General features: G+C 35.0%; 1 protein-coding gene across 1 annotated transcript in view; it reads right to left on the bottom strand.

The window, feature by feature from the left end:
• The window catches only part of FANCI (FA complementation group I), a 59,831-nt gene that overhangs the window by 32,817 nt on the left and 6,143 nt on the right, over positions 1 to 20,871 (bottom strand). Inside the window, exons 3-13 of the mRNA XM_052659434.1 lie at positions 16,893 to 17,023; positions 16,307 to 16,463; positions 16,169 to 16,226; positions 14,637 to 14,678; positions 14,187 to 14,310; positions 13,689 to 13,774; positions 12,013 to 12,139; positions 8,785 to 8,874; positions 8,013 to 8,149; positions 4,901 to 5,081; positions 3,472 to 3,559 (exon numbers count right to left, since the gene is read on the bottom strand). Coding sequence (XP_052515394.1) covers positions 3,472 to 3,559; positions 4,901 to 5,081; positions 8,013 to 8,149; positions 8,785 to 8,874; positions 12,013 to 12,139; positions 13,689 to 13,774; positions 14,187 to 14,310; positions 14,637 to 14,678; positions 16,169 to 16,226; positions 16,307 to 16,463; positions 16,893 to 17,023 — 1,221 coding nt within the window. The remainder of the gene's footprint in view (positions 1 to 3,471; positions 3,560 to 4,900; positions 5,082 to 8,012; positions 8,150 to 8,784; positions 8,875 to 12,012; positions 12,140 to 13,688; positions 13,775 to 14,186; positions 14,311 to 14,636; positions 14,679 to 16,168; positions 16,227 to 16,306; positions 16,464 to 16,892; positions 17,024 to 20,871) is intronic.

The raw sequence follows: 20,871 nt of genomic DNA, 5'->3' as shown, positions 1-20,871 counted from the left end.
CCTGAGTAAAGCTAAAAGTTACTGGCAAGGAGTAGGCACATCCATTCTCTGAGGTCATAAAGGGCAAGAAACAGTTCACATTCACAACACCCACACTGTACACACTTCATAATACACAAGGAGCGTTGCTTTAATTGTAGCATAAAGTTGGCCCTAGATTAAAAGCTGTCTGGTCTTTCATAGCACAACATAGAAATAATCATCAAAAGGATTAAATACTTTCCAAGAAACAAGTGAAAGTGAAGTCGCTCAGTCGTGTCCGACTCTTTGCGACCCCATGGACCGTAGCCCGCCAGGCTCCTCCATCTATATAATTTTCTAGGCAAGAGTACTGGAATGGGTTGCCATTTCCTTCTCCAGGGGGATCTCTCCAACCCACGGATCAAACCCAGGTCTCCCGCATTGCGGGCAGACGCTTTACCGTCTGAGCCACCAGGGAACTTAAAGCTCAAGAATATTGGAAGGAAAAAAAAATTCAGCAAATCAACAATGTGAAACTCACAAAGTCTGCCATCCAATCAAAACTTATTAATGATGCAAAGAAGCGAGAAAACAGAACTCATGATGAAGACAACATAAATCAACAAAAACATATCAGAAACAACACAGTGATAGAATTAGCAGACCAAACTTACATAACACACTTCTAAATAACCCATGGGTTAAAGAACAAATCACAAGACAAATGAAAAAGTATGTGGAATGGAATGAAAATAAAACACAAAATTTACAGGATGCAGCTAAAGCGAAGTTCAGAGGGAAATTTACAGTGTAATGCCAGTATTGAAAGAAAAGAGAAAGACCTCAAATTAATGACACACACATTTAACCAAAGGTAGCCCAGACTAAGCCCGATGTAAGAAGTAGAAAGGACCCAAAAGAGCACACAAATCAATAAAACTAAAAACAGGAAAACAACAGAAACTCAATGAAATGAAAAGCTGGTTCTTAGAAAAAAAATCAATAAAACTGATACACTTCTTGCTGATAAATACAGTATTCCAATACTATTGTATTTTATGGACTCTGAAATCTAAAATTTTCATGTATCAAGAAATATTCTTCTTTTGATTTTTTTCACCCACTTTAAGAAAGCAAAATGAACCCAATGCAAGCAAGAGGAAGGAAATAATAAAAAGCAAAATTTGGTGAAATTGAAAATAAAAGAACAACAGAGAAAATTCAAACTAAAATCTCATTCTTTGAAAGGCTGTAAGCTGACAAGTTTCTAAGCCAAATTGATAAAGAAAAAAAGACAAATCACTGATAACAAGAATGCCTGAGTTTGCAGATAACGTGATTTCTATGTAAAAAATCTTTAAGAATTGCTGAAAAGCTACTAGAACTAATAAATGGGTTTACCATGGCTGCAGGCGATAAGGTCAACTTTAAAAAAGCAACTATTTCTACGTGACAACAGTTAACAATCACAAATTGAAAAAATTTTTAATACTATTTACAACAGTGTCAAAAAAATGAAATAGGGATCAACTGACAAAAGATACACGATACACGCACTAAAAATATAGAACAGTGTTGAAAGAAATTGAAGACCTAAATAAATGCAGAGATATATTGTATTCATGAGTTAGAAGACTCGATACGGTTAAGATGCCAATTCTCTTCCATATTAATCCACAGATTTGAGGCAATCTCCATCAAAACTTGAGCAGACTTTTTATAAAACTTGACAAACTGATTAGAAAATTTACTTGGAAATATAAAGGACCTAGAATAGCCAAAATTATTTGGAAAAAGAACAAAGTTATAGGACTTACACTACTGATTCTAAGACTCAATATGAAGCTATAGCAATCAAGACATAACATAGCTCACTGGAATAGAAGATTCCTAAAACAGATCCACACATTATATAGTTAGTTGATTTCAATAAAGATGCCATAGTAATTCAATGAAGGAAAGATAATCTTTTCAAAAAACTGTGCTGGAACAATTGGATAGCCATAAGCAAAAGAATGAACTCTGTTATATCACACCATACACAGAATTTAACAAAACTGAATCATACATCTAAGTACAACAGATGAAAATATAAAGTTTCTAGTAGAAAATATAGGAGAAACCTTAGGAACCTTGGATTTGGCAAAAAAATTTTTTAAATACATGACACAAAAAGCAGGAACTATACAAAGAAATTGATGAACTGATAAAAATATTTGCTCTTCAAATGACATTGTTACAAAAATTAAAAGTCAAACCACAGACTATGAGAAAATATTTGCAAAACATGTATCTGACAAAGGATTTGGAAAAATCTCAAAATTATGCTGAAAAAGCCAAACCAAAAGGAAAAAGAAAAAAAAAGGTTCATATTGTAGGATTCCATTTATACAAAATGTTTAAAATCTATAGTGACAGAAAGCAGACCAGACTAGATAGGAGGTCAGGGAAGGAAAAGAGATGCAAGAACAAATCAGAACAAGGCGCCAGGGAACATTCCTGGGAGACAGGGAGGGTCATGGGCTTCCCCAGTGGCTCAGCAGGGGAAGAATCTGCTTGCAATGCAGGAGATAAGGGTTCAACAACCAGGCTGGGAAAATCCCCTAGAGGAGGGCATGGCAACCCACTCCAGTATTCTTGCCAGGGAAATCCCATGGACAGGGAGCCTGGCAGGCTACAGTCCAGGAGGTTGCAAAGAGTTGGACATGACTTAAAACTTAGCACACACACAGATATGTTCTTCTTGACTGTGGTGACAGTTTCCATTTCACGTGTGTACACATACACCAAAAGTCAAACTGTCATACTGTAAATATGTGTACATTACTATACCTCACTGTATTTCAGTAAAGCTGAATGTAAAGAAAGAAAAGAAGTAGAATGAAATGTCAAGCACAGAACTTTGGAGAACCTTGACATTTAAGGACAGAAGAAAGGATAGAAGAAAGAAAACCAATCTCTAAGAAGAAAGAAAAACTGAGCACAGGCAGGATAAAAGATGCAAACTATTACAGTTATCAGAGACCTTCAGGAGAGTTATAAATAGTGCAGAATGAAAAGGAAATTAAGAAAGCTGGTGATTAAGATGAGTGGATTTAGGCATTAGGAAATATGTATTAAAAAAACAAAAAATTCAGAGGTCACCAAAGAGACCAAAGAGGTCACCAAATGGCCACTGGTCACTCTGACCAATGAAGCCAGAATGTCAAGGGTTAAGAGAGTGGGAGGTCAATAAGTAGACAGCAGAAGGACAGCACTCACTTGACAATTATTAAAACAAAAAAGAGAGAAAGTTGATGCAAAGTAGAAGTTTCACTCATTAGTTATACGCTCCTTTCCTTCTTGACAACCACAGACAATATAAATGAATTTATATTTTACTGGCATCATAATCAAAGATGTTGCATTAATCTACTATATCATTAAGGTTTTTTCCCAGGATCCAAAGCATTATGACATTTAAATAAAACTATTCCTGACAACTTTTTCCACCCTTTCAAAGTTCAATACCTAGGAAATGACTGATGGGGGAGGATGCTCTGGTAACAACCCTGTTGAGGACCTGCTCCAGAATTTCTTGTCTGATCATCTCATGGATCTAAAAGGAAAAGAATCAATAAAATATTCCTTGGTGACCTTCAGCTTACAACTGTATTAATATCTATTAGGCAGAATAAAGAATAGTTTCAATATGGGTAAAACTGGACTGCTTATTTCAAAGACAAACATTATGTGGATCATCTGGAAAGAATCATTCAATTCAACTCTCATCCTATATTCAAATGATTCATTAACCAGGCAAACTTTTATTAGCCTAAAAGAGAGATCACATGTAAGGTCCAACAGCAAACAGGAATAATTCTACCTAGGTATCTACTATATGTCAATGTCCATATTTCTGACAGTATGCACAACTTTCATATTAAAAGCCCATAAAAAACCCTGAAAATCTAGAAAATCTTCACCAACCCTGTCCTCAGTTTCTAGAAGCAGAGTAGTTGCCTTAAAAAAGATCTGTTTGAATTTTTACTTCAACTTTAGCTAAATTTCATACCTGAACTTGATTACTTTCAGTAGAGACTGATTTCTTTCAGACTCTGGACTAATAATTTGATTATTAGTAAATTCTATGTTCTACCGACACCGTGACAAAGCCAACAACTGTGTGAACCAAGCAGAACCTTGATTTTAAAAAAAGACTAATTTTAAAACAAAAAATATTAAGTCTCTTATTCTAAGAATGTTTTTAAATCAGATTACTGTTAAACAGTCATGTGTATCTAACACACAACCCTCAAGGACTATTATATAGTATTCACTTCACTTCTGGATCAGAACATCAGATTTACATTTAAAATGACCTCCACATAACACTGTTAGCAGATACTTTTGGTGTGTAGATACACTGAAGAATGGATGTCAAGGTGACTTAGAGAAATCACTAGCAAAGCAAATTTGTTTAGCCTCAGATATGATCTTACTTAGACTGAGATAACAGTCATAATATGGTAATGAATTAAAAGAATATGAATTTTCCATTTGGGGTTCTTCAAAAACAATAAACCAATAGGCATGATTCTTCAAGTTTGATGTTCTACAGTGACCTAAAATATTATATTTTGTGTAAGGGAATAAAAAAAATCCAGAAATGATTTACTGCTAGAGGAAGAAGAGGAAATCATAAGGAAGTTAATCTATATTCAAACTTCTAAGAAATGGTCAGAAAGAACAGAAATTAGAACAGATGAGAAACTCAGATAAAGAGTGAGCAAGTATTTCATCAAACTGCATCTATTAATGTTTCAACTATTATCCCAGTTTCTGTTCTGGGAAACTGCTACATACTCAAATTGTCCAGTCCCCCAAACTCCCAGGTGAATGCCCTATTTATAATATAATACAAAAAAATGAGGGAATGGTTGCTAAACTCAAGTCTCACCTTGAAAGTTTCCAATAGGATATCAGCTCCCAGCTTACAAGCATGCTGGTTTGGCATTCTAGAAAGACCTGAGCTGGTTTCAGCAGTTTTTCCATCAGGAATCCTCTTTGGCCCATAGGAATCCATTAAAAGGAAGCCAAATTCTACCAAGCCCTGAGTAACATGATCCCAACTATGAACACTGCAGGAAAACAAAGTTCAGTTAGGAAGAAAACCTTTACAGAATACCTTACCTCTACATTCTTTGCCATGTTACACATTTCCCAAACTTGACCTGTATAACCAACACTCCACACGAGTCTTTCCTTTTCATGTACCCTTAATCTGGCAAAAATCTGAATTTTTGAAGGATCAGTAATGGGGAATTGGTAGGCAAGCAATCTCTACCGACAGATCACCATGAAAATCCAGAAACTATGGAACATGAAGCAACATATGGAAGAAACTGGAATATTTCAGTGTACAGATCATTAGAGACTGCCATTCAAGATTTCATGACTACATGTGAATTTCTGCTTCTACTATTCCCCTCATGCCAATAACAACACTTATATACATATGCTTACAAGTTTGTCTTCCTCTCTAGATTGAGATTCTCTCAATCAGTGTGGACAGCACAGTGTAGTCATATTTTTGTTCATAGAGCCTAGCACAAATTCTGGCATATAGAAGGCACTCGGTAAATATTTATAGTAGGAACATTTATATTCATATTTATTTCATATTCATATTTATAGTAGGAATTGGACTGATGAATGACTAGATTTCAAAAGCATGAAATAAAACAACCAACCAACCTTTGGAAAGCAAGAGAATCCCTGGTGATTTTATACCACTTAATGTTACCCACTATAGTGGAAATCATGTTTATAATAACCTTTATATGATTACATCTACCTGCTAAACAGCAACAAATTATAATGCAGCATTAAACAATAAAGGAAACAGTTGTGAATAGATTCTCATAACATTCTGACAGATTTTAACAATAGTCACACTCTAGGGATCTGGGATCAAGATAATAAAATGAGTACATGCTCCATTTTTCCCAACCTAAATACCCACAAATGACAGAAAGGATAGATATAACCATGTGTGAATGTCTATATGTGGTGCATGCATACAATCCATGATAACATGGAAAAATAAGAGGTGCTTTGACTGTCTAGAAATTATAAGGAATCCTTAAAAAATGAAAGTAACAGAAGGAAAGAAGAAATCATAGACAACATTATGCAGACTAAAAGGGTGCCTCCAAAAGCAGATGCCAAGGGCAGCTATGCTGGGAACTGGAAGGAACCCTGGGGCAACTTTTGTGGTGACTGGCTAGGATACCCCTGAATGAAGTTCAGTACACAGCAGCCTTCTCCACCTTCTTCTCCAAAACCTCACTGCATCTGAGGCCTGAGAGGCAGAGCAGCACTCGGAGAGGATGGCAACACGCTGGAGGATTAGGGAGACACCATACCTAGAAGATTAGCCCCTGGTACATCCTACTGCTATCCTCAAATCACTGAGGTAGAGTGTGTTAAATAAATACAGCACTCTCAAGACAAACTAATGGGGAACGTCAAACACAATAATAACGAAATAAGCAGTCACCAAATACAAGAAAACAATACCACCAGGAAAGAGAAACATCAAACTCAACAAAGAGAACCAACCCTACAGGAAAAGATTAATGGAACAAATAGAAGATTTTAAAAGTCTAATGAATATTCTCAGAAAAAAGAGATTATCATCGCAGGAAACAAAAAAATAAACTGTTATGAAAAAACAACCACGTAGAAATTTTGGAAATAAAAAACATGATGGATAGAGTGAAAACCTCAACAGATGGCCTAAGAATAAAATGCGCAGAACTGAAGAAATAACTAAAGAGTGAACTAAGGAGTTTTTATTTTATTTTGGCTGTGTCAGGTGTTAGTTGTGGCATGCGGGATCTAGTTCTCTGATTAGGAATCAAACCCAGGGCTCCTGCATTGGGAGCATGGAGTCTTAGCCACTGGACCACAAGCGAAGTCCCAGGAATTTTTGTAGAACTTGACATAAAAAGACAAAAATACAGAAAGTATGAAAGAAAAATTGAGACATAGTATACAGAGCAAGATATTCCAAGAGAAAAAGGAGAGTACTCAAAAAAAATAGAAGAAGAAAACATTTCAAGAGGAAATACATGAATCCTTATAGCGGAAAGGGATACCAAACACCAAGCAGAAATCAGATGGGCTAAAGTATAAGATTCAAAAGATAAACGTAAACAAAGAAACCAGTAAAATAATGAAGTCTAAGTAAGTATTGCTTGTTAGTAATAATGTTGAACAAGAAGGAAGTGGAGAAATTGTGCTACGCACTATAAGTTCTCATTTTGGAGAGAAGAGGCAGTTACAATCCGTTTTGCTACAAAATGTCTTAACTGTAACGTGAAAGAGTTCACATGTGATTGGTACAGACGGGAGTAAGTATAACCTAGAAGTTGTATTGGTTCATAGGTGATTTTTTTCCTAGTACATTAATGTTTTGCACCTTCAAATTATCTGCAGGTAAGCACAGAAATTGTCAACAGAGCTAAATTCAGCAAACCAAAACCACAAAAAAAGCATGACTCAGTAAAGACTGTTATAACAGCTGATGTATATTCTGAAATACAACATTAACCATGAAAATAACAACCAGGATGGTAACCAGTTTTTTTTTTCTATTTGGTTAAAGATAGATTTGCCTAAAACTGCTAATCAGTTGTCTAAAACTACTAATTCAATTCCATCCATCAGCCCCAAACTCCAACAGTTACAGTAAACAAAACTGTTTTTCATTTACCTAAAAAGCCAATGAAGACTTAGACCAACAGAGTAGTAACAGCATGAAAGGAGCAAAGGTACCTACTTCAGTTTCGTATTCTTGCTAACAAGGTGGCCAAGAAATCAGGCCTTGGGATTTAAGAATCTGTTGATACAGGGAAGTCTGCTTGATCAATTTTAAGGGATTTAAACCTTGATATGTGAAGTCAACAGCTATAGTCAACAGTTTTCTCTGATGGGCCATAAGTATGGTACCACACTGCATTTTCTAGCACTAAATAGCTTACAAACCTTATGGTTCATAAACTTACCTATTATTTACCACTTCCAAGATCATGGTTGAAATACAATATCCATGAGGAAATAGATTCTGAATATATTTTGAGCCTTGGAGAAGCTGAAGATCCTTAAAGCTTTTTATAACTGAAGACTTTAAAAAGTCAAACACCTAACATAAAGAAAGAAATAGGAAAATGAAGCAAAAATGTATAGCCCATACTAAAGAATCTTAACCCTGTAACTGTTCCTACTTGCTGCCACACACTCATATCCCTACAACTGTTTCACTAGATGAGCATGATGCAAAAATTATAACTTTCAGTGAGAACTTCAAGGAGCTGAAGACATGCCTGACTTGATAGAAAAACGGCTAAAAATCAATATCACCCACACCCAGGGAAACACATATGAGAAAAAAGGGTAAAGGATTTTATATTTTCATTCTTGCAAATAACCTATTCTCATTAATTTCAACTTGGTCAAGGAATATTTCTTAGAAAGCTACAACATAATATGACTGCTATGAATACCCAGCTAAACTTGCCATTCTTGCTACCTGGACTGTGTGATGTTCAAACTGCTATTCCCATCTTAGGCCCTGGCTTGCCACATAGTCGGAAACGGAAGTATAAATCAAGTATCTGAAGAAATCTTCAAGCACCTCCCAGAGAAGAGTGTGGGCCTACATTCTTACAGGGGAATTTGCTGCTGGCAGGATGCGAGTGAAATTGTTTAGGCAAGGATAAACAGGCTACTATACTCCTTATCAACTACAGAAGGAAATCAAAAGTCACTCATAAATACCTGTTCCTCAAATCTTTGGATTCTTGTTACAGAGAGCAAGAGGGCGATGCTGAAAGGACAAATACTGCTGAAATCTCCTTGCTGTGCTGCCTAGAACAGACAAACCGAAAAGAAGTCATAACTTACATCTGAAAAATATAACATATCCTACTTAAAAACAGGTCCTTAAGTGGATCAGAAAGCTAAACCTAAGAGCTAAAACTACAAAACTTTCAGGACTTCCCTGGCAGTCCAGCAGTTAACTCTGTGTTTCCAACTCAATTCCTGGTTGGGGAACTAAGATTCCACATAACACAGTATGACCAAAAAAAAAAACCTATAAAAACTTTTAAAATGAAACACAGCAGAAAATCTTCAAGACTTTGGATTAAAGATTTCTCAGATACAATGCCAAAAATATAATTTATGTAAGTAAAAAACTGATAAACTGGGCCTCATTAAAAATAAAAACTCTGGTGCTTCAAAAGAAACACCATTAAGAAACAAGCCAAGGACTGAAAAAAATATTTGCTAATTACATACACGATAAAGGACTTGTACCCATAATATGCAAAGAAATCTTAAAACTATCTAAGCCATGCAATCAAAAAATGGGGAAAAGATTTGAGTAGACATTTCATCAAAGATCATTGTTGCTGTTCAGCTGCTAAGTCATGTCTGACTCTGCAATACCAAAGATATTAGAATGGCCAATAAGCTGTTTTATAGCTATTAGAACAGGTATAAAAAAACAGACAGTAACAAATATTGGCCAGGATGTGGGAAAAAAAGGAGTCCTCATACAGTGCTGGTGGCTATGTAAAATGTTGTAGCCACTTTGGAGGACAGTTTGGTAGTTTCTTTAAAATATAAACATAAATGTATTACAAAACCCATCTACTGGTAGGTATCTATCAAGAGAAATGAAAAACATATGTCCCTACACAAAGACATGCATTTGGATATTCACAGCAGCATTATTCATAATAGCCAAAAAGTAAAAACTACTGCAACGCCCATCAACTGGTGGACAGCTGATCAATGGACACACACACACACACACACACACACACACAGTGGAAAGCTATTCAACAACAAAAAAGAATGAAATACTGATAAATGCTACAACATGGATTAAAAACCTTGAAAAATTATCCTCAATGAAAGAAGCTATACACAAAAGATTATATATTAAATGATTTCATTTATATGAAATGTCTGGGAAAGGTAAATCTATAGAAACAGGCATGAAGGATCTTACAAGGTGATGAAAATGTTCCACAATTGAATTATGATGATGATTGTTGCACAACTGGGTAAACTTATGAAAAATCACTGAATTATACTTTAAAATGAGTGTATTCTACATTACATAAATTGTAACTCAATAAAGTTAAAAAGTAGGTTTCTGAGCCCTAAAAGAAATGGTAGACAACAAAAGAAAAAAATAAATCAAAGATGAATAAAACAGAAAACCAACAAACAAAAATAAAGCAGTAAACAAATACAAAGCTGGTTCTTTGAAAAGAACAGTTACTAGAAACCTAAATAAAAAAAGAGTAAATAGACACAGAGAAGATAAAGGAGCTTTAAAGGCTACTTTTCACGTTTGGTCTTTAAATATCTTCTCCTACAAAAGGGACCTGAGGCTCCTTGGAGAAATCAGATGCAATAAAGGAAGTACAAGTGTGTTTTGGATAGCTTATGCCATGAAAGTGCTCAAGACTAACGGGGCCATGTCAGAAGGACACATAAGCTAACCTCAGGGATCCAAATGGCCAAATATGGATCATTCTGGGTACTGTTTGTGAGTACATGGAATTTTAAAAGGTTCATGGTTGCATAACAATATTCAAAAAAATAGAGGGAGGTGTGGGGCTCTTTTCACAGAAAACCAACTAGAAGGAATGACCAATAAAAACTTCTGATTTTAATTCTACCATTTGCAACTCCCAGTATAATTACTGATTTAGGACAAGAATCATTAATAGATGGGAAAACAAAATCCACTGTGTGAAAGGTTGCTAAGGAAAGGATTTTCACATGTCTCAAATTATGACCCCATGGATTAATTTCTAATTACAAAGGGAAACATTTATCTTTGCAAGTGAAGAAAACTGCTGGTCCTTGTCTTAATAAAATGATTTTGCTAAGACTGCCTGATACTATAAGCCTTTTGACGTGATGCAATAGAATAGTGATGGCAAAATAAAGCCTCTGGGACAAATCTAGCTCACCACCTATTTTTGTACAGCCCATGAGCTAAGACTGCTTTTCACGTTTTTAATTGTTGAGGGGAAAAAAGTCAAAGGAGTAATAGTATTCCATAACACATGAAAATTAAATAAAATTAAAACTCAGTGCCCATATAGTTCCACTGGCCCACAGCCACACTCAAGCATTCATGTGTGGTCTCCGGCGGCCTTCTTGCTACAAGAGTGGTGCAGCAGTGACAGAGGCCATGTGACCCGCAAAGCCTGAAATAGTTTATCTGGTCCTTCAGAGAGAGTTTGCTGACTCCAACAAGAGAAAAAACACAACAGCACTTGTGACATATTCTCACCAAAAATGTTTAACTTGAATCTAATCATGGGGAGACAATGAGACAAACCTGACAATGTGAGACAGAAGAAAACTGGGCAGGATTCTTAAAAAATTCAATAAAAAGGTATTAGTCCTTATCTTACAAGACACATGGGGAAATATTCAGGCACTGAAGTGTCACTATTTCTTCTTTTAAATGGTTCAGAAAAAATATACTTGAGAGAGGTGAGATAAGGTAAATGTAGCACAATACTTAGAGTTCAAAACATTTCTAATTTTTACCTTACTACTTCACAAAAATTTAAAAATGACTTAGCTCCACAAAACTCCATGATTTACTATGAGGAGGAGACAATTTCCCCAATTCGCAGATAAGGAAACAGGTCAAGAGTGAAGTTCATATAATAATGGAGCTAAGGCTAAATTTTGAGTTTCCTACAGAACAGTCTTCATCTTTAAAAAAACAAACAGAAAAACACTAGAACACTTAAGGTTTGGTTTTAAAAAGGGACTTGCTTAAAAATGTAGTGGTATCATGTATCTTCCACTTTCAAAGTTAAAAAAGAGACCCTCTAGACCCAGGGTCACTGTACAGTATTTCTATGTATTGGTTTCCAGCCATTAAAAGGCATAAAAAGAGGCTTGAGTTCAAACATCCTTGTTTCATAAAGAGATCCTGGATCACCTTAAGAGTCTGGTTACTACCTTTAAGTGTTTCAGGAGTTCTCTGCCTAGCTCAAAATCCAACTTGATGGCAAACACAATGTGTAGAATAATGGTGCCTTCCACGTGACGAAGTTCATCCAATGGTACAGTAACAAGATCCAAGTACCTAAAAGATTCAACAGAAAGGTTTGAGCTATAGCTTGACCAAGAGACAACGGTGCATTTGCTCATATGAACGAATAGAAAAACTGAGGCTGAGCTAACAGGATCACTGGAGGCATGCAGAAAGTACAAAATCTACTGTCTTAGTCTCTGCTCCTTCTCATGAAACTTCTTGAATGAACTGTCTATGGTCATTATTTCCACTTGTTTACCTCTCCCCAGTTAAATCCAACTCAATTAGGCTTCCGTGCCCTCCCTAACCTCCCTTCCAATGCTATTTGATTATCCTTGCAAGGGCTACAAATGACCTCTACATTGTCAAAACCAATAATCAAGTCTCATCCTAATTAAAGCCTCAGTAGATATGACACAGTTGGCCCCCTTCTTTCTGGAAACATGTTCTTCTCTTAGTTCCTGGGGCACTGTCACTGGCCTCAAATTATTTGTGCTGGCTCATCCTTCAAGTGGTAGAATGCCTCTGAAAGTTCAATCTTGGGTTCCTTTTCTCTTTTCACAACTTCCCCAGGGACCCTAAAGAGCCTGCAGGCTTCAGCTCCTTCCAATCTGTATCTCTGGTCCCAACCTCTCCCTGAAACTCCAGACTGTCTGCTCAGCACCTTCATATAAAATACTAATACATATCTCAAACTTATATGGTAAAAACTGAGCTTATTCTCCTCTAAACCTGCTTGTTCTGTCAGTCTTTCCTAACTCAATACACAAGAACAACTTCTCATCAACTGCTCAAGTAAAATAACTTAAAAGTTATTCCAGGTTAGTAGACTGAGATAGGATTAAAAGCACAAATGATGCAGACAAATTGCTTGCGTTCAAATCGCAGCTCCATCAATTTATGGCTATATAACCCCAGGAAATCCCTTATCTCTCTGTGCCTTGGTTTCTCCATGCATAAAATAGAGACAAAATGGAGTTGCTGTGAAGTTTAAAGTGCTAAGAACAGCACTCGGCACACGGCAAGCATTCTACAAATATTTGCTTCAGAAACTCTTTTCCAGCCATACCGTGCTGTGTCCTGCCTTTGGACTAACTGTTCCACTGAGAAAGTTCTTTTCCTTGAGCTATATACTACGGCTCTTATCCTCCAGGCTTCCGGTAACACAGCACCTTCTCAGAGGTCTCCCTGACCACCCAACCTAACGTAGCTACGCTGTCACAGTCACATCATCCGCTTGAAACTACGCATAGCCCTTTCCACTCTAATACTTTTCTTGCCATTTCTTTTCTTTTCTCTTCTCATTAAAATTTCTCCATGAGAGCAGGAACTTTGACTAGTTCATCACTGTCCCAGGTCCAACAGCTTCTGGCACAGAATAAACACTTTGAAGTCTGTAACTACAGAGTCATTAATGCTGTTTTCCAGGAAAGATTAAAATAAAAGAGTTGAGGAGACTACACTATTTTTTAAACTTTATTACTGAGCAACTAAGGGGACTAGCAAAATTCTATACTGAGGGGAAGGTAGGGACTGAAGAGTTAGATAATGAGATGATGAATTTGGAAAAATGATTTTATTTCTATACTCTTTGACTCACTCATCATCACTTTTTTCCTCATTGTGTTGCTGATCTAGCTTGTTGAAGAAAGCTATGATTCCTCCCAAGACCCTCTTTCGGCTTCCCTGAAAAAGAATAAAACAAAATAAATAAGGGCAAGTTAAAGTACTTTTCAGCTTGAAGAATTTTCAAGTATGAATTTAAATAAATTATAAGCTAGACTCACACTAAGAATTTAGAGAACACTTTCATAAAAACACTTTTTGAAATTGAGTTTGAAATACATCTTAATATCAGACTCTAAGGGGCCTACAATCCACCCTTTCAGAGCTCTTCACCCCTCTTCCTACCACACACACGAGACCAGAGATAATACACATTCACTCTAGCTGAGGACCATGACATTTTTAGTAGACCAAATTGTCACACGTGAAATGAAAGTTTCTATGTCCTAGTACATAAAATAAAGAGTATGAATAAGCTGAATGGTACTAATTGGTCATTATACCAGAGTTTAAAAAAATATTTTATTTATACCTTTGAGGAGAGAACCAGAAGCTGATAGACCAAGGGTGGTATTTCTTGAAGATTCAATTTGGAGAACACCTTAAACACTTTTTCCACCACGAATTCCACTTCTTCTGCAGTCAGAGGGACAGCCCTGTGGATCAAAGATTCTAAAGGTTACAGACTAATTTGGGAGATATCAGAATATTGTTAATTGCCTCTTTTGATTTTTCTCTAATGGAGAACCTTAAAGGAAACCAATAACCTTACCTCAGCAAAGTCATCTTGGAAAAAAAACATAAAGTTATACTTTAAATAAGAAATTAAAGCAAAAAAGGGTGGGGGGAAATCTTGTAACAGAAAACAGAGGTATCAAATACTCTTACTCAGGAACAGTGGTATTTGAGCTTACTACATTTCAATTTCTAGCAGTTAAGTTCTCACAGCAGGATTAAAAAAGAAGGGAATGATGATACTTACTTGAACATCGAGGTGAGTCGGATTACATACTGATGATCCCATCTGATTAAAAATGAAAAAGAAAAGTTTATGTTGTTTTAACTTATTTACATGTTACTTTGTAAAATTAGCAAGGAAGAAAAGAATTAGGGCCATTTCAAGTTTGATTTGCTGCCACTGGGAAATAACATCTAATAAATGACATTTAAAACAACGAAATAACAGCTTTTAACCTACCGGACTGGCACAATCAAAGCTTGATGACATTCAATGCTGGTGAGATTTTGGTAAACAAACACTTCACATACTATTTTGTGGAACATACACTGATATAATCCTTCTGGGAAGACAAGTTGGCAATACTACTTATCGACTTTAAATATGCACATAACCAAAGAGCCACCCAGCTTACTATTAGGAATATATCCCATGTACATGCTTATAAAAGGTCACCCAGACATAAAAGAATGTTAACTGCAACATCTTTTATCAAAAACCCAAATAGCCAATATTGTTTATTGGCAAAAACTGAATAACAATTAAGAGATTAGCTAAATATCAGAATACTATGGAACTATTAAAAAGAATGATGTAAAGCAGGATATGCTGACATGAACATATGTGTTAAATGAAAAATAAAAGGTACATTACAATGTGGAATGAATAAACTTTTGTGTAATTAAGAACTAATAAATGGATAAACATACATGAGCTGATACATGCTTAAAATTATTTCTGTAAGAGACCTTATGAACCATGAAAGCAGTTATCTCTGGTTTGGATAATCTAGTTCCTTTCAATATACTGAAGTATAATCACAGTATTATATAACTTAGTATTCTATTCATTTCAGACTATATATATATATAAATATATATATAAAAGTATACATAAATATGTATAAGGATTTACTATATATATACACATATATACACAAAGATCTTTCATCTTCGCTATATGTCTTTATATATTTCATTTTTAATGGGTATAAATTGCATGGAGTGGCTCTTTCATAGCTTACATACCACAATTTACACATTTCTATTATTGTATCCTTAAGTTAGTCACAAATTTCTGTACTGAAATGTTCATGTATGAAGACTTTCTTATACAATGCAGTTTTTCCTTAGCGTAGACACTGGTATTTCAGGTTTAAAGATACAAATACCAGGTTTAATGATAAAATATCATTAAAAATACATTCAAAAAAATATATCAAAAAAAATATCCCCCCTGCCCCAAAATAAAAGATAGTGCCAAGGTGACTTTCTAGCTTTGAAGACCCTGGGACTCCAAATAATACTATAGGGCTAAATTGCTGCGTTAAGATGGACAGTTAAGTAAGTAGAGACTATGTGTATAATGTTAGAACAAAGAATACAGCAAATAACCTCTCTCAAAAACTGATCACAGACTAAATGGTTTTATAGCAGCAAATCATAAACGAAAAAAAGGACTAAAACTTCAGTGATATAAATTCTCAAAAAAATGATATTCCTTTTTTTGGTGACTTGTAGTCCTGAGAAAAGTTCTTCATATTATTAAGGACTTACCTGCCAGAACAGAGGGTGTTAATCAACTGCTTCTTACATTCTTCCCCACTTAGTTCACCTAGAAATGCAAAATACACTGAAGAATAAACCCGATCAAGTGAAGAGAGAAAGAGCCACTAAAACCAGAAGAAAAATTACCTTTTCCAAAAGTCAGATTTTCCTTTTTGGTACCAAGGGCAGTGAGAATGATGGGCAACAGCTCCAAAGACTTTCCATTTGTTAGCTTGCCTTCACTGATAGCACTAACAAACTCATTGGCTAATTCAACCAATAACTGTCCTGGAAAACGGTGAACCTAAAAGTTCATGGGATTAAAAAAACATTCAGCAATATTTAGATGTTTGATACCTCTTTCCAAAAATCAGTCTTTTGCTGAGTTGACAGAACTGGCATTGAAGCCCAAAACTGGTTCTAAAAGTGATTCAGGGAATCATTCAGCTCTGGTAAAGGATTTCAAAAGGTCAGGATCTTCTATCAGTTCCCTGATGTTCTTAGATATTCCAGCTCTCGAAAGAGACACATGTCCATGATACCGGAAACGTAACATAAACATCTAGGTGGTTTATGGCTCCTTCATCGGCTATGTTGTTTTAAAACGGTAGTTCTTACTTATAAGTACGAACTATGGTGGGTTTGGGACATTTACATTTTCCCTCCCTCAATAAATTACCAACCCCACTCCAAATCCAACCAAAACCAAAAAAGTTTTTGTTTTCCATCTCACCTCCAGCATTAGCAATCCTATGATTTCAGATGCTACTTCTTTCTGTAAATCCCCTGATTCCAACAACTGGATACAACAACTGTATATCTTAAGTCTCTTAAGAGCTCCAGCTTCCTCAGAACAGGGTAAACCTTATCGTTTTAAACAGGTAGTACAGAAACAAAGAAAGAAAAAAGGAAGAAGTCTTACAAGGTTGAAGGGCAAACAGGAATAACAAACAGCTTTGCAGTTGAATATAGAAACAGAATTATCAAAATACTTACTATGGTACTTAAAACAGCAATATTTAGGAGCTTTGAAAAAGTCTTTTAATTTAGACAGAAAACTGAAATACCACCTTTTCTGTACACTTCCATCCATGCCATTAATTTTTAAAATAATTTTATACTGCAGAAGAAGGAACACCTTCTAATATTTCTTAAAGCTTTTCTGGGATCCAGTAACCCAAATTAAGTAACATACTTTACTTCAAAACATCATCACTGGGTGAAGTCAGCAAGAAATTAGAGAAAAATACCTTGAGATGAATGGGAAAAAAAACACATTCCAAAAGTTACTGGCTACAGCTAAAGTAGAGCTTAAAACGAAACCTATAGTTGTAAATACCTATCTTAAAAAAGATCTCAAATCAATAACCCAAACTTCTACCATAAGGAATTATAAAGAGATGAAACTAAACTCAAACCAAGTGAAAAGAATATAAAAATAAGAGCAGACATAAATGAAAGAAAGAATAGAAGAATAATAAAAATCAAGGAAACCACATCTTTTTCTTTGAAAAAATAAACAAAATTGAAAATCTTTAGACTGACCATGAAAAAAAGGGAGAAGAATCAAATTACTGAAATCAGGAATGAGAATGGCATTACTACTAATCTTGCAGAAATAAAATAAAATAAAGTAATAGAATAAACAACATACGAAATGAACAAATTGCTATAAAGACACAAAGTTATCAAAATTGACTAAGATAATAGAAAACCAAAACAGACTTATAAACAGAGACTAAATTAGCAATAAAACCTCTTCTACAAAAAGTCCAGAACCAAATGGCTTTACTGGTGAATTTACCAAACATTTAAAGAATTAACAGCAACTCTTCCAAAAAAACAGAAGAGAAGGTAACATTTCCAAACTGAGTCTATGAGGTCAGTATTACCTTTATACCAAAACCAGACAGACATTCTAAGAAAACTATGAACGATATTCCTTGTGACTACAGATGCAAAAATCCTCAACAAAATATTGGCAAACTAAACTCAGCAACATAAAACAAAGACTGTACTCTCTAACCAAACTGGATTTAACTCAGTAACACAATACTGGTTCAATGTATGAAAATCAATTTCATATACCACATAAATAGAATAAAGGATAAAAATCACATGATCACCTCAGCAGATACAGAGAAAGCATTGGAAAATTTCAGTACTGTTTCATGATTAAAAAAAAAAAAACACTCAACAAACTAGGAATAAAAGGAAAACTCCTTAACATGATAAAGGGCATCCATGAAAAACCCACAGCTAACAACATACTTACTAATAAAAAACTGAAAGATTTCCCCCTGAAATCAGGAAAAAAAACAAGGATGTTCACTCTCAGCATTTCTATTCAATATTGTACTGGAGGTTCCAACTAAGGTAATTGGATTAGAAAAATAAAAGGCATCTAGATTGAGAAAGAAGTCAAGTTACATATATTTAAAGATGACATAATTTTGTTTATAAGGGATCCACAAAAAAACTACTACAACCAATAAACAAGTACAGAAAGGTTGCAAGATATGAGATCAATATACTCATCTACTGTGTTTCTATACACTAGCACTGAACAATGAGAAGACTAAGAATCTCATTTACAATATCACTCAAAGAATACTTCAGAAAAAATTTAATAAAAGTAGTGCAACACTTGTACTCTGAAAAGTACAAAATCTTGTTGAAAGAAATGAAAAAGAACCTAAGTAAATGGAAAGATATACCATATTTATTAATGGAAGACATATAAAGATAGCAATACTTTTCATAGATAGATTCAACATAATCCCTACCAAAAACCCAGTTTCCGTTTTTGCAGAAATTGACAAGCTAATCTTAAAATTCGTATGAGAACTCATGGGACCCAGAATATCCAAACTAATTCTAAAAAAGAAAACAGTGGAGGACTTACACCTCGCAATTTTAAAGCTTACCACAAAGCTATTCTAATTAAGACAGTGTGGTGCTGACACAAGGAGACATACGTAGATCAAGAGAATACAACTGAGTCCAAAAATAAACCCTTGCATTTATGGGCAACTGATTCTCAATAAAGGTACTACTGAAAATGGGAAGAGAGATTTCCCTGGTGGTCCAGTGGCTAAGACTCTGTGCTCCCAATGCAGGCGGCCTAGGTTCAATCCCTGGTTATGGAACTAGATCCCACATGCTGCAACGAAGACATTCCACAGCCAGATAAATACACAAATATTTTTTAAAAAGAAGGAAAAAAATGGGGAAAAATGAAGCTGGACTCCTACCTCACATCACATACAAAAATTAACTCAAAAATGGATCAAAGTTATAAAGGTAAAAGCTAAGATTATAATCTTGAAAAGAAAACACAAGAAATCTTTTTAAGAAATCTTGAAAAGGTATAAATCTTTGTAACTTTGAATTAAGCAATGATCTTTTAGATAAAAACCAAAAGCACAAGCTACAAAAAATTAAGTAGACATCAAAATTTAAAACTTCGTGCATCAAAAGATATCATTAAAAAAATGGAAAGAACCTAAAATGGAAGAAAAACTTTGTGATTCATATATCTAATAAGGGACTTGTATCTAGAATATTTAAATATTACAACTCAGTAATAAAAAGACAACCCAATTTTTAAAAGGTCAAACAATTTGAACACACATTTCTCCAAAGACAAACAAATGGTCAGTAAGCACAAGAATAGATATTCAATATCATTAGCCATCAGCAAAATGCAAATCAAACCGACAATTAAGATACCCCTTCACACTCACCAGAGTGGCTAGAATGAAAAAGACAATAACAAGTGTTGACAGAGGATGTGGGAAATGGGAATCCTTATTCAGTACTGATGGGAACATGATGTAGAAGCTTTGGAAAACAGCTCATCAGTCCTCAGACACTTAAACACAGAGTCACCACGCTGCTGCTGCTGCTGCTGAGTCGCTTCACTGTGTCCAATATGACCCAGCAATTCTACTCTTAAATATTCACCAAACAGAAATGAAAATGTGTTTACACAAAAATTTGTAGCAGTATTCGTAATTGCTAAAGTGTAGATAACCTAAATGTCCACCCATTCATGAATGGAAAAGTATGATCTATTCTGATACTGGAATATTATTCAACAAATAAAAAGAAATGAAATACTGATACAGGTTACAACATGGATGAATCTTAGTAACCTTACAGAAAGTAAAAGAAGCCAGTCACAAAGGACACATATAGTATGATTCCACTTTTATGAAATATCCAGAATAGGCAAATCTATAGACAGAAAGCAGATAAGTGGTTTCTTAGGGCTGGAGTGGATGAGGAATTTAGGAGGTGACAGCTAAGGAATGTAAGGTTTCTTTCAGGGATAATAAAAATACTCAAAAATTGTGACAGGTGTGCATCTTGGTGAATACATTAAAAGCCACTGAATTGATATTTTAAGTGGGTGAATTTTATGATGTCAATTACATCTCAATAAAATAATGTATACTTTAAAAGGGTGAATTTATGGATTATATCTCAATTTTGTAAAACATCATCATTAGCTAACTACTGGTCCTTCACAGCACTGATTTAACAGGATTAAAATAGTTATGAGGCAGTTTCCATAAATATTTGATAATTCATGCTACTTTGAAACTCAGATTTCCAAATCTATGATTTTAAACAAGGTAAAAATAAGGTTAGTTACAGAAGTGGGAGCCATGATAATCTGTTCCCAGTTTTACTCTTATAACTTTCAC

This window comes from Budorcas taxicolor, chromosome 21, assembly GCF_023091745.1.
Source record: "Budorcas taxicolor isolate Tak-1 chromosome 21, Takin1.1, whole genome shotgun sequence".
NCBI classification, from domain to species: Eukaryota; Metazoa; Chordata; class Mammalia; order Artiodactyla; family Bovidae; genus Budorcas; species Budorcas taxicolor.
Note: the sequence above shows the minus strand (reverse complement) of the source record. Positions and strands in the feature narration are given on the sequence as shown.